Here is a 13,689-nt window from a genome sequence, read left to right on the forward strand (position 1 = left end):
GAATGTAGATGTCGTATAAGAGCTGATTTTGTTATAGCAGCATCATGATGGTTGTCATCTGCAGGTAGTTTCTGTCTCATGAGGTCTGCAGTGCAGCCAAACTCAGTTTGCTTTATACTCAGAAAACATTACTGCCACATTACTGCTTACATGCCGTGTGTCACAATAAATCTAGCTATCACTTTTCTATTTTGTACTTTTCTGAGTATATTTTCCAGTTGAGAGGGTTTTTGTGGTTCTCTTTACTATCCTCCTTTTTTTTGTCATTTAAAATGTGTTTTAACTATTTCTTTTCCACTTCACTGTTATCTAATACGTTTAGTCTATCACAAAGTTTTGTGCTTTATATGCGAGGCTTAGAACAAATAGCATTCAATATATTTTGAATACTCTTATGAAGTTCCTTTTTATTCCATTATATTTTATTATTGATCACTTTCAGTTAGTTTACTGGGAAGAGTTAGCTTTTTTATTTTATATTGACACCATTTAGGAAGACATTTTCAAAGGCATATGTGAGAATATGGTACAGATAATCATGAGGCATTATATAACAAAATCTTATAGCATGCTTGGAAATTTTTAAGGTGAATTTTCATCGCTCATTTGCCCTATTTGTTGTTAATCATCTGTCACATGGCCTATTTATAAAAGTAACATATTTTACACTCTTTGTTAATTTCCTTTTGTCTTTTTCAAGTGTGATAAAATAATTTTAAAAATTATACGTATTTGTATGTATATGTAAGTAAATAAATGAGGCAGAAATAATATAGGCACTCATAAGTTGTCATATATAGGTGGAGATTTAAAGAACAGTCCGTAATGACATTACATGTAGAAGTGTAATCATTAATCATGCCTTTTACATTTATGTAGTCTTTTACAGTTTATAGAATACCTTAACATCTGTTGTCTTACTAGACATGTGAGTTCTAACTAAGACTGCCATTTATTTAACCCTGAAAGTGGGTAAGTTATTTGAGCTTCAGCTTCAGTTTATAAATATGTCACCTACCTTCTGTGTAGGTATTACTAGAAAACAATAAAAGATAGTATCCCTAAGGAAGATTAATTTGAATTACATAACTTTGTATTTAAATTCCTCATATAAAATATAAGATACCAAGATCGAAATTTATTCAGATATAAACTGTACTATATACCAACATCTTTTATTGTTGTATTTTTTTTGTAAATTATCTAATTGTTTATCTTACAGATTTTCTGGCTTTATTATAAAATATATTATTCTTTAGTTTCATTCCTAACTTGCTTACCCAGCCCTATTGTAAATTTGGTTGTTGTATCATTTTATGTTTATAGTTTCTGTGACAACCTGTACAGTTTCATCCACCTAGCAAGTATTTAATTAATTCTTGATTAATATAATTTTTTAGTTGTTACATAACAGTAGGGCTGAAGACAGCCTTATTTCCTTTTCAAACATTAATTTTACTAAGCTTTTTAACCAAATTTATTGCAATCTAGAGATGTTTAAAGGAACAGTCAGACAGCAATAAATTTATTTTTCTTTAAATGTTATATTTTTTCCCCCTGCAAGGAAATGTAGCCTAGTTCTTATAACACTTGTGTTGTTGTCTTGCCTTTCATTTTGTATGACTAACTTTTTATACCAAATTGAATAAGCCATTAGCTTTTAGTGTGTAGGAATGTAGATCCATAGATATTTCCCATTAGACAAAAGCAAATCTATAAAAGCAATATCCCCTGGGGCTTGGTCTTCCTAGCGGCCTAATGGTCTAAAGCACTGCTATACTGTACCCTTATGAGAAAGAACTATGTTGGGTGATTCGCTTGGCATCCAGAAATATTAGTTGAAGAGATATGCATATCCTTTAAGATAACTTTAACGTTTGTACTATACCGCATTTATTAATTAAATATTCCAATTCAGGGAATTCATTTCATAAATTTTTTATTTCAAAAATCATTTCTAAACAGAATGATACACTTTGTATATCTTATGCAGTTTTCAACTAGAGTTTGCTGGGACTGAGAGATACTATATTTAGATAGCCACATTGTTTTGGTAAGGTTTTTTTTCTAAAGAATTTTACTTCAAAAAAGACCTCTATTGGTGATAGTTGTACAACTCTGTGAATACGTACTGAACTGTACACCTTAAAAGATTGAATTGTTTAGTATGTGGATTACATCTCAATAAAGCTGTTATTTAAAAATTTTCATTGCACAAAATGTTTTCATAGGTGTGAGGTAATAGAATTTCAATTTATTTTATAATTAATTAAAAATTATTAGCCTTAATAAACATTTGAAGCTTTAGAAATATAATATTATGTATGACTTAAAATAATTTTTGCTGTTATTCACTAGTACTACATGCTTATTATAGAAATTTCAGGAACTATGGATAAGAAAAAATACATTTAAAAAATGTGTGGGTTATTTAATATTCGCATCTACCATGTATTCTATTCCTGAGCTTTTCCTATACTTCACTACTTCCTTTGTATCCATACTGTTCCTGCCAGCTTTCATTAATAGTAAATAGCTTTTCATGATCATTTCTGGAAACAATCAAATGTAAGTATTTTCTTATAGGAGTAGTTAAGTGAAAGCATTGGTTTTTTCTTCCTTAACAGAGAAAATGAAGGTAAGCAATGACATAATTATCTAAAAAGAAATGCAATAAAGATATTATACAATAGCTTTTGAAATACAGACATTTTGGGATAGCATTGTAAAAATTTGCTTAAAAACATTTTGGATTTAAAATGAAAACTGGAAATCTTTGATAAATAATATTGTGACATTGGTTCTTGTGTAGGTAGAATATTTTTTTCTGCTCTTTAAAAGACTCTTGTTATCATATCTAGCCTTAACTTTCTAACAGCTAAAATTGTTCACAACACTGTTTAAAGATAAATTCAGTATCAGGCTTTGAATTTTTTTTTCTTGGTAAATATTAAGACCTGAGTACAAAATGAGGGCTGTATTGTGGATTAAGTGAAATATCTCAAGGCTGTGCTGTTCTGATAACTGAACCTGAAGTGACCTTTCTCAGACACAATTACAGAGCTGTATGTTTTTCCTTTAATTTCATCAGGGGTTTAATTAGTATACAAATAAAACTTCCCTTATCTTCCTTTCTACCTAATTGGCTTGTCTTCACTTATATATGAAGTATGTGAAAGTGGGCTGTAATTAGGGTGACCGTGTTAACCTTTTTTCCTCAAATGTACTGTTGCTTAAAGGCCTCAAGGCCTAAAAACAGTTCTTTGGATTATTGCTTTGCAATCACTATGGCTGTCCCATAGGTTTTCTCATGAGCAGAAGGGCTTTGGGTGCTGCAGGTTCCCACTGCTTAACAGGATCTTCATTCTTCTCCCCACTAAATGTTTATTGATTATCTCGCTGTTCCAGGCTCAGCCTCCAACAACTTAATATCAGGTGACAGTCAGGAGAGTTCTCCAAGTAATTAGAGTTGAGCATTGGGGGAACAATTAGGAGCAGAGTTATTAAACTTGATTTATCCTATTCTCTCCTGAACAGTTTCTTGGATATCAGAACATCACACTTTCACAGTCTACCCTGGTTGAGAAATTAGTGGCTAACCTGCTGCTTATCATTGTTGCCTTGCTGCCTAGAGGCGCACCCTCTTGGTTTCAGTCATTCAGTTGGAAATATTAGAGTCCTTAAAGTTTATCATGGGTTTTAATTAGATCAATCTGAACAGGAGAAAAGAAAAGCTGAATTTAAAATTATATGTGATATATGGATATATATTTATAAATATATATGTGATGTGTATATATATGTAAATATATATACACAAATATATTTTTCTTTAAAGCTCAGTGTTAGGATTTTTAAATATTCTGTTTTTGTTATTTAAAAAAGGTTAAGTATTAGGGAAAAGACGTATTCTTGAATCACGGTTTATGTCTTGGTGTTTTACACCCATCCCCATCAATCTTAGGACCCACTGATGTATTTCATGATGTCATTCTCCTCTTTTCAAATGAGAATTCTATGTCTGTAAGTTATAAAACTATGATCTTTTTTCCAAAAAAACTATATTTTTGTTTTCATACTCAAGGAAGTATGAATTATATCACTTTGTTTATACCACTTTTTGTTTCTTTTCTATACCCCTGAAATAGTATAAGCTTTAGAAGAGTTTGATGACTCCTGTCGTTGCCCCTGAGACATGAAAATGAAAGAATGGAAACGAGAAGATTTAGCTATGTAGTAGAAATTCTAATGTTATGAGTTATATCTTCTTTGAAAGTATATGATAGGATTATTGAAATGTCAAGTGTGGGTTTATGATAATTTCAAAGTCATGGATTCCCTGAGATTGGATCAGCAAGCTTCAATCTGGGTAAGGTTAGAAATAATATACTGAATGCTGGATAGTCCCCTCACAAATATGCACCTCTAGTCATAAGAGTTATTGAGCAGAAGAATTTGAATGGACTGGCACAAATGTATTGTTTTTGTTGGAAGAATTCAAGCTTTATCCATAACTGGTGATGGACCATTAGTTTGATCTTCATATTTGAAAAATTGATTTTTTTTGTTGCTTGAAAGATGTCGGGAATGCTGACTTTGAAACGAACTGAAAAGGATTTTACTCTTTTAAATAAAGAAATCTCATGATGCTTTAGTGCCTTTATCTTAGCATTGGCACAAAATTAGTAGGTTTAGTATGGTTTTAAAAATTTATTCTTTGCCATCTTTTTAAAGTTGGTTTGAATCAGTGACTATTTCTGTGGTGGAATGTTTGTGAAGATCTGTTAATGGTGAAGATTTAAAACAAAATACAATGTCTCATAAGTAGTCATAGTTTGTTTAATTTTCTGATTTATATTTGACAGTAATTCGACTATTTGAAAAGTGAATCACTGAATTTTAAAACTTTTAACATTTAAAAATACCTGGTTTGACTGATGATGGCTTTCAATTCACCAGCATTTAGAGGAAATTAATTGGTTTAACATGTACGCAGCTTAAGTTTTTTATACTATTCTTTTTTTTATACTACCCATTGTGAATGCACTAAAAGAATACTGTTAGAGAGTTTTACACATGAAATTATAACATTTTTGTTTATTCTTTACTAGATTTTTGAAGCACAGTGTGGATGTTAATGTGTGGCTAAACTGAGCAAGAAGAAAAAATTATGTGTATGCACTCAATTATTTAGCTTACCATCCAATAAATTTAATAAAAAACTGTTTGATAAGCTTATTCTAGAAATTTTTTAGGCAAAGGAGTAAGAAGATTCTTAGTGCTAAGCAATCCTCTGATCCCTGTACTATTTTGCATCCTAGAATTTTAAGTGAGGTCTAAAAAATACTTCCCTCAGTTGTGAGCTTCTGATTCTAAGCCTTCAACATGAAGTTGCACAATGGCATCTTGAAATTTTTGCGCTAATATTTCAGATTAAAGTAGATGGCAAATATAAATCAACAGATCTTGTACTTCTGTGAATAAGAAAACATTTACAGAACGCAAATAATTCTGAATGCAAGTATTATTTATAACTTTGTTAGTTAAAACATGTCGATCCTATTTGTGTTGCTATCCTTGACATGAGAGTTATTTACTGGGAAGCAAGTGAATTTTATTTTGGAGTCCAATTTGTTTGTTTGCTGAAATGTCTATAGCCACCTAACTATATATTTATAAAGACAGTAGTGGTACTCGTTCATCTTGGGTTTACCATTTTCTTATACATATCCTGGTCTATCATTTTCTCAGTCACATGCATAGTTTGGGCATATGATAGTTCTTAACTCTAGTTCTATTTAGAATAAAATTGACTCTAAATTTCATGTGCTTTCTACCCTGAAATCTTTATTTTTTCATCATTAAAAGAAAGTACAACTTGAGATTTTTATAATCAGATTATTTTTAGTAAGAATACAATTTATTTGCCTTGCAGTATTTAAAAAAATAAAATGGAACTGTATTTTGTAACGAGACATTTTCCAAAACCTTATCAGTTCTATCATTTCTAATTAGTAAGTATATCAAATTTTTGCAGAAAATTTGTTCAACTTTGATGTGTAATGACCCAAGTCTACTTCTCAGTCAGTCTGTATTCTTCTTTGTTTAATAGCCTATGGCATAAATTGAAGTTAATTATCAGGGCTGACAAGTAACTCTGTTTTCTGTCTGCTTGCAGAGTCTCTCCGAGGCAAAGATGGAGCTGAGAAGAAAAGATCAATCTCTGCGTCAGCTCAATAGACATCTTACCCAGCTGGAGCAGGACAAGCGTCGACTGGAGGAGAACATCCATGATGCAGAGAGTGCCCTCCGCATGGCAGCCAAGTGAGCATTTGGACCTTGGGGAGATCACTTAAAACAGACAAAAGATCAATTCTTACTTTCATGCTCCGGGTTTTAGCCCTGGATAATACAGTGTTAGAAAACAAAAGTAACAGCTGTCTTTCTTTGAAATTCTCTGATATATCCTCAAAAAAGAAAAACTCTTAACATACCAAATGTATATTTTATTGAGAAACCTCAGAAAAGTATAAGCTTCTATATAACCTCTAATTATGCTTATTTTGGGCTCTGTTATAGTGTTACATGTTAGAAACTATGTTTTAGTAATGTGAAATGTAAGACTCTATTTAAAAGTTTTTCATAGTATCTTCTGTTATACATTCCTATTCTCTTCTGCCCCACTGTCTCCGAAATTTTGCTCTGCATATATTATTATCTACTAATATTGTGAGTAATATTTCCATAAAGAAATGTTAGCATACAATCAGCATGTGTATCATAGCATTTAAAAAATACAATAAAATGTATTGACCGTGGAAAACTCATTTAATTTTTATAGCTGTATATTCTAATATTTTAAGGAGAAAAATATACAGTTTTCAGAGTAGACCACTATGTAAATGTGATGAAAGTGTTTTTGCTTTTTTTTTTTTTTTAAACCAGGTAATCAAGTTGACATACATTATGAAGTTCACTTTGAACAGTTCTCTTGGGCATTTTTATTTGTTCCTCATATCAAATTTCATGGAATCCTTTAGGACAGTTCTTTGTACAACAGCATGGCTTAAAGAATATCTATTTTCAAGGAATAAAGAAACATCTAATTTTGATAAACTCAGTGTTTTCTAAATTTAGAATTCTGAATTTCTTTACTTGCAAAAATATACGTTAATTAAATATTTTTTGAGACAAACAAGCATAAAATATCATCAAATATGAATATAGTCTGTAAACTGCAGAATGTATATAAATCACTGAACAAGGAATCCACAATCTTAGGCTATTCATAAGCTTTGCCACAGGGTTTGTGACATTACTCAAACATAATGAAAACATGAATTGACAGATGGCCAAAATATTGGCATGTTTGAATAACCACTGATAGTTTTTTGGAAAACTATAAAGCTATGTAACATTGCACCACCATATAAGGTGTATGTTTTTGTCATTTTTTAAAATATAAGTTTGACTAAATCAGTTTTTGTTGTTATTGTTCACTCCCAGTTTCATCATGTCAAATGAGAGGCTTAGCCCAGGTAATTTCCAGTGAGTCTTATAGCACTGAGAAAATTCTGAGATAAATGAAAATAGGCTTATAAAACCTCCAGATTCAAACTGTATTTTCAAAACATTGCTGTTAATTCAGTATTTTGACATGTCTATGATCTGTGACCACGGGCACATGTTTTTATAAAACTAAAGAAAGCTGATTTGAAATCTGGAGACTAATACATTATTTACAGTTTTCAATTTCAATTTACAATTAGATTTTTATCTTCAGTATTTTCATTCAAACTTTTTATTTCATTATGAAGGCTAAAATCAATATAGTAGGCTGATAGGAGAAACTAGTAACTTTGCATATTCCTAGACAAGTCACGGAGGAGTTTTCTGTGTAATTATTATAGCATAAAAAGACTGTGTGGAAAGGAAAATACTATTTTGCATAGTATGGTCATTTCTTATATATCCCCATCACTAAGATTTTCAAAGTATTTTTCATTAGAAATAAAAGAATAAAGTTTTACCATTTAAATCACATTTTAAATGATCAATAATGTAATTGTGATTTTTTTCTTTGTTTTTCACTTTTTTACGTTTTTATTCTTCCCTACCCCAATTTAGGACAGGCAACAAAATTTAAGATATGAGTTAAATGTGGAAATATATCAGTGAATATGGTTAGTTTTTATACTTTTAAAAGGAGAACAATGAATTAAAAAATCAAAATTTAAAAAGTTAAATTAAAAAATAAAAGGAGAACAGTGATATCAGACCCTTATTTTTTAATACCAGTGACTTATACTAAAATGTGTAACAGTGGTAGTAAGTTTTGAGTTTTACTAACACTTAATCTTTTATTTTTTCTAGAGACAAAGAATGTGTTGCTAATCACATGAGAGCAGTAGAAAATACGCTTCACAAGGTACTGTAATTTTTCTTTAATATTGTTCAATTTGTATCGTGACACCTAGTCATTATTTTTATTAGCCATAAAGTACTTTAATTCATTTTGAAACTTAAAAAACTAAATTAACCAAAAGATGCTTTGCAGATGACTGGAAATTTCCATTACATAGTGCTATATTGCATGCTTTTTTTCAGAATTCACTTTATATATCTATAAAACTATGAAAATAGTGGTTTCCCCAAACTGGTGTAATTGCACTTGGAATTATTTGCGGTCTTTGCTGAACAAAGCAGAGGTCATTAAGATTCTTATATATTTCATAACGATAAAATGTTTGACCACCCTGTCTAACCTCTTACCACTCTTAAACAAATGGTCCTATATCTATATGTATAGAGAGAAACATGTATTTTATTTAGTAATACTCATATATATAAACTAGGTAGTGATGTTATTCAAATTGAAATTTTCTTTCTTACTTGTAAGAATATACTCTTAAAGTAGAAATTTAATTATTTAATATATTCTATTGTTTTCAAATTTGATTACTCCTGTATGATAAACTCTGAGTGTTAATTTGTAGTGATGAACAGCATAATAAAAGTATTATGATATTAGTAAAAACATAATATATTTACTGACCATGTATTTTGTTAGCACTCCACTCCACACTGAAAGATGTGTTCATTATTTCATCATTCAAAAGTAGAGAAACATTATTTATGTGTTTCTGCTACTGTCTGATAGGCAAATTATTAGAAAGGCAAACATTAAGTACTTTAAAGATACATGGAATTTATGAATGAATCACATTTAGAATAACCTTGTGAATCAATTTTTTATATAATATCATTTTATAAGTCACTTAAAATACCCTAAAACTAACCTTTTGAAGGGCATATTAAATCAAAATTAGCAAACTAATAGTTAATGCATTGTAACATTTTAAAAACAATGGGCCCCTGTATTCTTTTATATTTTGAAAGTGACCAGCATTATTTCATGTCAACAAAAGTATTTTGAAAAACAAAAAATCTGAGTGCTATTTCCTAAGCTTCTTTGAAACTATGATTTCTCCCCCTTCCCATTTATAAAAGTTTAGCTAGTCAGTATAGTTTAAATATAGTCACATTAAATTCATATGTGCCACAAATCTGAAATTTAGATTTGCAGTGAAAGAGACATCTTTGGTATGTTTTTTTGAATTTGGTGGATAGAAAAGTCAATTACATCATATACATGGCACGCCCTTTTATATAGTTAATGTTGAATTTGAAATCCAGTTGGTTTTTCATCATTCCAGTTGGAGAAAAAAAAAGTTAGATAGCAGCTAACTTGGGGAATGAACTTTGACATCAGGGAAAAACCATCACCAATATGAAATGTTAATGTTGTACCACCTTCTTTTCTTATGAAAATGGCAAAATATATCATTTAAATGTAGTAAAGACTGATTGCAACAGGATGATTATAATCATACAGTTCTTCAGTTGTAGTTCATCTTTTGATTTTTGTGTCATATGGAAAGAAAGCTGCCTGTAAATCTGGTCTATAGCCACTGTAGATTTACTTTTGCTTTATGGCTTTTTCTCTCTTCAGATTTAGTAGTTAATTATTTTGATTTATGTCTTTAGAAAATTCTATTAATATAGTGGTTTTAAAGTTATCAATTACTTTTCAAGCTTTAAGTGAAAACTTAGGAAAGATAATTGGGGATAATTCTGTTTTCTGTGAGGTATAAGTGAGAATGAATGAGTGTTAAGGAGGTGGCCCAGAGAGTCCTCTGAAGGTCTCAGGAAGATGCAGGCCCACCTGTCTTCGTGCCAGAGTTCAACAGGTTTATTTTTCTGGCCACCTTGGACTTTCCATTGGCATTTTGCTGTCTTTGTTGAAACAAAGACTAGTATGGAAGGAGGGTCCAGGCTCTTTCATGGGATGGTAAAAATGGATATGGATACATCCAAACTCTTTAGCAAAGTTTACTGTGCACAGTAAAATAGTATGACTATTTATATTTCTTACTGTTTTAAACACATGTGTTTTCAAGGTTTGTACCATTCATTCTAGAATAAAACTAAGTCTTACCTGCTGAGTTGAATTTTAATACTAACTTCTGACACAATAATCAAATAGAAGAAAGAACTGGTTTTCCTGCAGACGTTATTTCTTTTCTTGGATGTTAAGGAACTTAACCTGAACATAGCAATTACATTTTATTTATACTTGGTAGTTTTTAAGCAACACATTTCATTCAACTTTTCAAATACTACAAATATATTACACAGAACAGTTGATTAGATATTATTTTCAAAATTCCACTTGGGACTGACAACTACTATTTAATAAGGAAGGTCGGTCATTTCAGTTAAAAACATATAGTTTTTTTTTTTCAAAGAAATGTAAATTTTATATTAATTTAATTTAGATATATATTTTTATTTTTGCCAGTTTTTAACGTAGGTCAGAAGTTAATTTTAAAAGACACTCTTTTGGGGGGGGGCAATTTCAAGTTATTGGAGATAAGAAAAATAAGAACGAGAAGAAACAAAATCATCATAACTTGTCATGAGGTGCATTTTTTAAAACACACCCTTCTCTCTTGAGTTGAAATTTTGGCTGCTTTTTATTTTTTTTGAAAATCCAAAACTGTTGAACTTGTTTTGAAAAAAACTCACCAGTTTAACCATTTTAAAGTACACAATTCAGTGGTTTTTAGTATCTGCATCCATCACAACTAATTCCAGAACATTTACATCACTGCAAAAGAAACCCAGTACCCAAGAAGCAATTATTTCTTATATCCCTTTCCCCTACATCCTGGCAAACACTGACCTGCCTTCTGTCTCTATGGATTTTCCTGTTCTGGACATTTAATGTAAATGGAATAATACAATATGTGGTTTTAGATGTCTGGCTTCTTTCATTTAGCATAATTTATTCAAGGGTCATTCATCCTGTGGCATGTATTGATACATCGTACCCTTTTATGGCTGAATAATATGCCATTGTATAGTTATACCACATTTTGTTTATGCATTCATCAGCTGATAGACACTGGGTTGTTTCTGCTTCTTGGTTATTATGAATAGTGAATGCTGCTGTGAAATTTTGTGTAAAAATTTTTGTTTGAAGGTCTGTTTTCACTTCTCTTGGGTATGTAGCTAGGAGTGGAACTGCTGGATCATATAATAATACCATGATAACTTTTTGAGGAACCGCAACTGTTTTCCACAGTTGCTGCACCATTTTAAATCTCCACCATTATGGATAAGCATTCTAATTTTTCCACATCCTTGCTCACACTTGTTAGTTTCAATTTTTGTTAATGGTCATCCTAGTGACTACTATGTAGTATCTCACTATAGTTTTGATTTGTATTTTCCTAATGACTAACAATGTTGAACATGTTTTCATATGATTATTGGTTATTTGTTTGTCTTCTTTGGAGAAATGTCTCTTCACATCCTTTGCCCATTTTTAAATTGGGTTGATTGTCTTTTTGTTGTTGAGTTTTAAGGGTTCTTTGCATATTCTGGATACTAGAATCTTATTATATATATGATTTGAAAACATTTTCTCCCATCCCGTAGGTTGTCTTTTTACCTTCTATTTAAATAGTGTCCTTTGATGAACAGAAGTTTTACAATTTGATGAAATCTAATTTTTTTCTTGCTGCTGCTTGTGTGTTTGGCCTCATATCTAAGAATCCATGTCCAAATGCAAAGTCATGAAGCTTTCCCCTGTGTTTTCTTCTAAGAATCGTATAGTTTTTGCTCTTATATTTAGGTCTTTAATCCATATAGAATTGATTTTATATATTCTATCATGCAAAGGCCCAACTTCATTGTTTTATATGGCAATCCGATTATTCCAGCACCATTTGTTGAAAAGGATGTTCTTTTCCCATTGAATGATCATGTTGAATCATTCATACTCCTGTTGAAAATCGGTTAACTATAGATATATAGATTTATTTCTGGACTCTCAATTCTGTTCCGTTGAATTGTATGTCTCTCTTCATATCAGTACCACAAGTTTTGATGACAATGTTTTCTATTAAGTTTTGAAATTGAGAAATGTGAGATTTCTAGATCTCAAGATTGTTTTGACTATTCAAGTTCTCTCATAAAATTCCATGTGAATTTTGGGATCAGCTTGTCCATTTCTGCAAAAGAAGGCAATGGAATTTTGAAAGCTGCTATGTTGAATTTATAGATCAATTTGGGGAGTATTGTCATCTTAACAATATTAAGTCTTGCAATTCATGAACATAGAATGCCTTTCTACTTATTTAGATCTTCTTTAATTTCTCTCAAAAAATGTTTTGTGGTTTGCAGTGTATAAGTTAGGCATCTTCTTGGTTAAGTTTACTGTTAAGTATTTTATAATTTGCAGTGCTATTTTAGATGGAACTGTTTTCTTAAGTCTAATTTTTTATTCTTAATTGCTGGTGTGCAGAAAAGTACAACTGATTTTTGTATGTTTATCTTTTTGTATGTTCATCTCTTCTCCTGTAACTGCTGAATTTACTAGCTCTAGTAGTTTTTGTGTGCATGTATAGCTTCTTTAGGATTTTCTACATGTAAGATTATGTTATCTATGATTATAGTTTTATTTAGTTCTTTCTAGTTTGGATGCCTTTGGTTTCTTTTTCTTATCTAATTATCTGGCTAGAACATCCAGTGTGGTGTTGAATAGACTGTTGAGAGCAGACATCTTTGTTTTCTTCTTAATCTTAAGGGGAAAGTTTTTGGTCTTACACCATTAAGCATGATATTAGCTGTGGGTTTTTTCATAGGTCCTCTTTATCAGTTTGAGAAAGTGCTCTTCCTTTCCTAGTTTTTTGAGTGCTTTTATCATGAAAAGGCATTCAGTTTTGTCAAATGCTTTTCTTTTTCTGCATCAGTTGAGATGATCATGTTGTGCCTCCTTTCCTTCATCCTACTGATGTTTTGTACTACCTAACATGATTTATGTATGTTGAACACCATTGTGTTCCTGGGATAAATCTCACTTGGTTATGGTGTGTGATCTTTTGAATATGCTGCTACGTTTGGTTTGCTAGGTTTTTTTTTTTTTGAGGGTTATTGCATCTAAATTCATAGAACATATTGGTCTGTAGTTTTCTTGTGATATCTTTGTCAGGCTTCAGGATCACAGTAATACTGACCTCATAGAATAGGTTAGGAAATGCTCCCTTCTCTTCATTTTTTTTCAAGAATGTGAGAGAGATTTGTGTTAATTCTTTAAACGTTTGGCAGAATTCATCAGTGAAA

The 13,689-nt window shown here is 30.9% G+C and overlaps 1 protein-coding gene across 3 annotated transcripts in view; it reads left to right on the forward strand.

The window, feature by feature from the left end:
* CCDC171 (coiled-coil domain containing 171) overlaps positions 1 to 13,689 on the forward strand; it is a 414,598-nt gene that overhangs the window by 284,352 nt on the left and 116,557 nt on the right. For all 3 annotated transcript variants that reach the window (XM_030817262.1, XM_030817163.1, XM_030817225.1), the window contains 2 exons: positions 6,179 to 6,324; positions 8,374 to 8,428. In XM_030817262.1, the coding sequence (XP_030673122.1) occupies positions 6,179 to 6,324; positions 8,374 to 8,428 (201 nt within the window). The remainder of the gene's footprint in view (positions 1 to 6,178; positions 6,325 to 8,373; positions 8,429 to 13,689) is intronic.

This window comes from Nomascus leucogenys, chromosome 1a, assembly GCF_006542625.1.
Source record: "Nomascus leucogenys isolate Asia chromosome 1a, Asia_NLE_v1, whole genome shotgun sequence".
NCBI lineage: Eukaryota > Metazoa > Chordata > Mammalia > Primates > Hylobatidae > Nomascus > Nomascus leucogenys.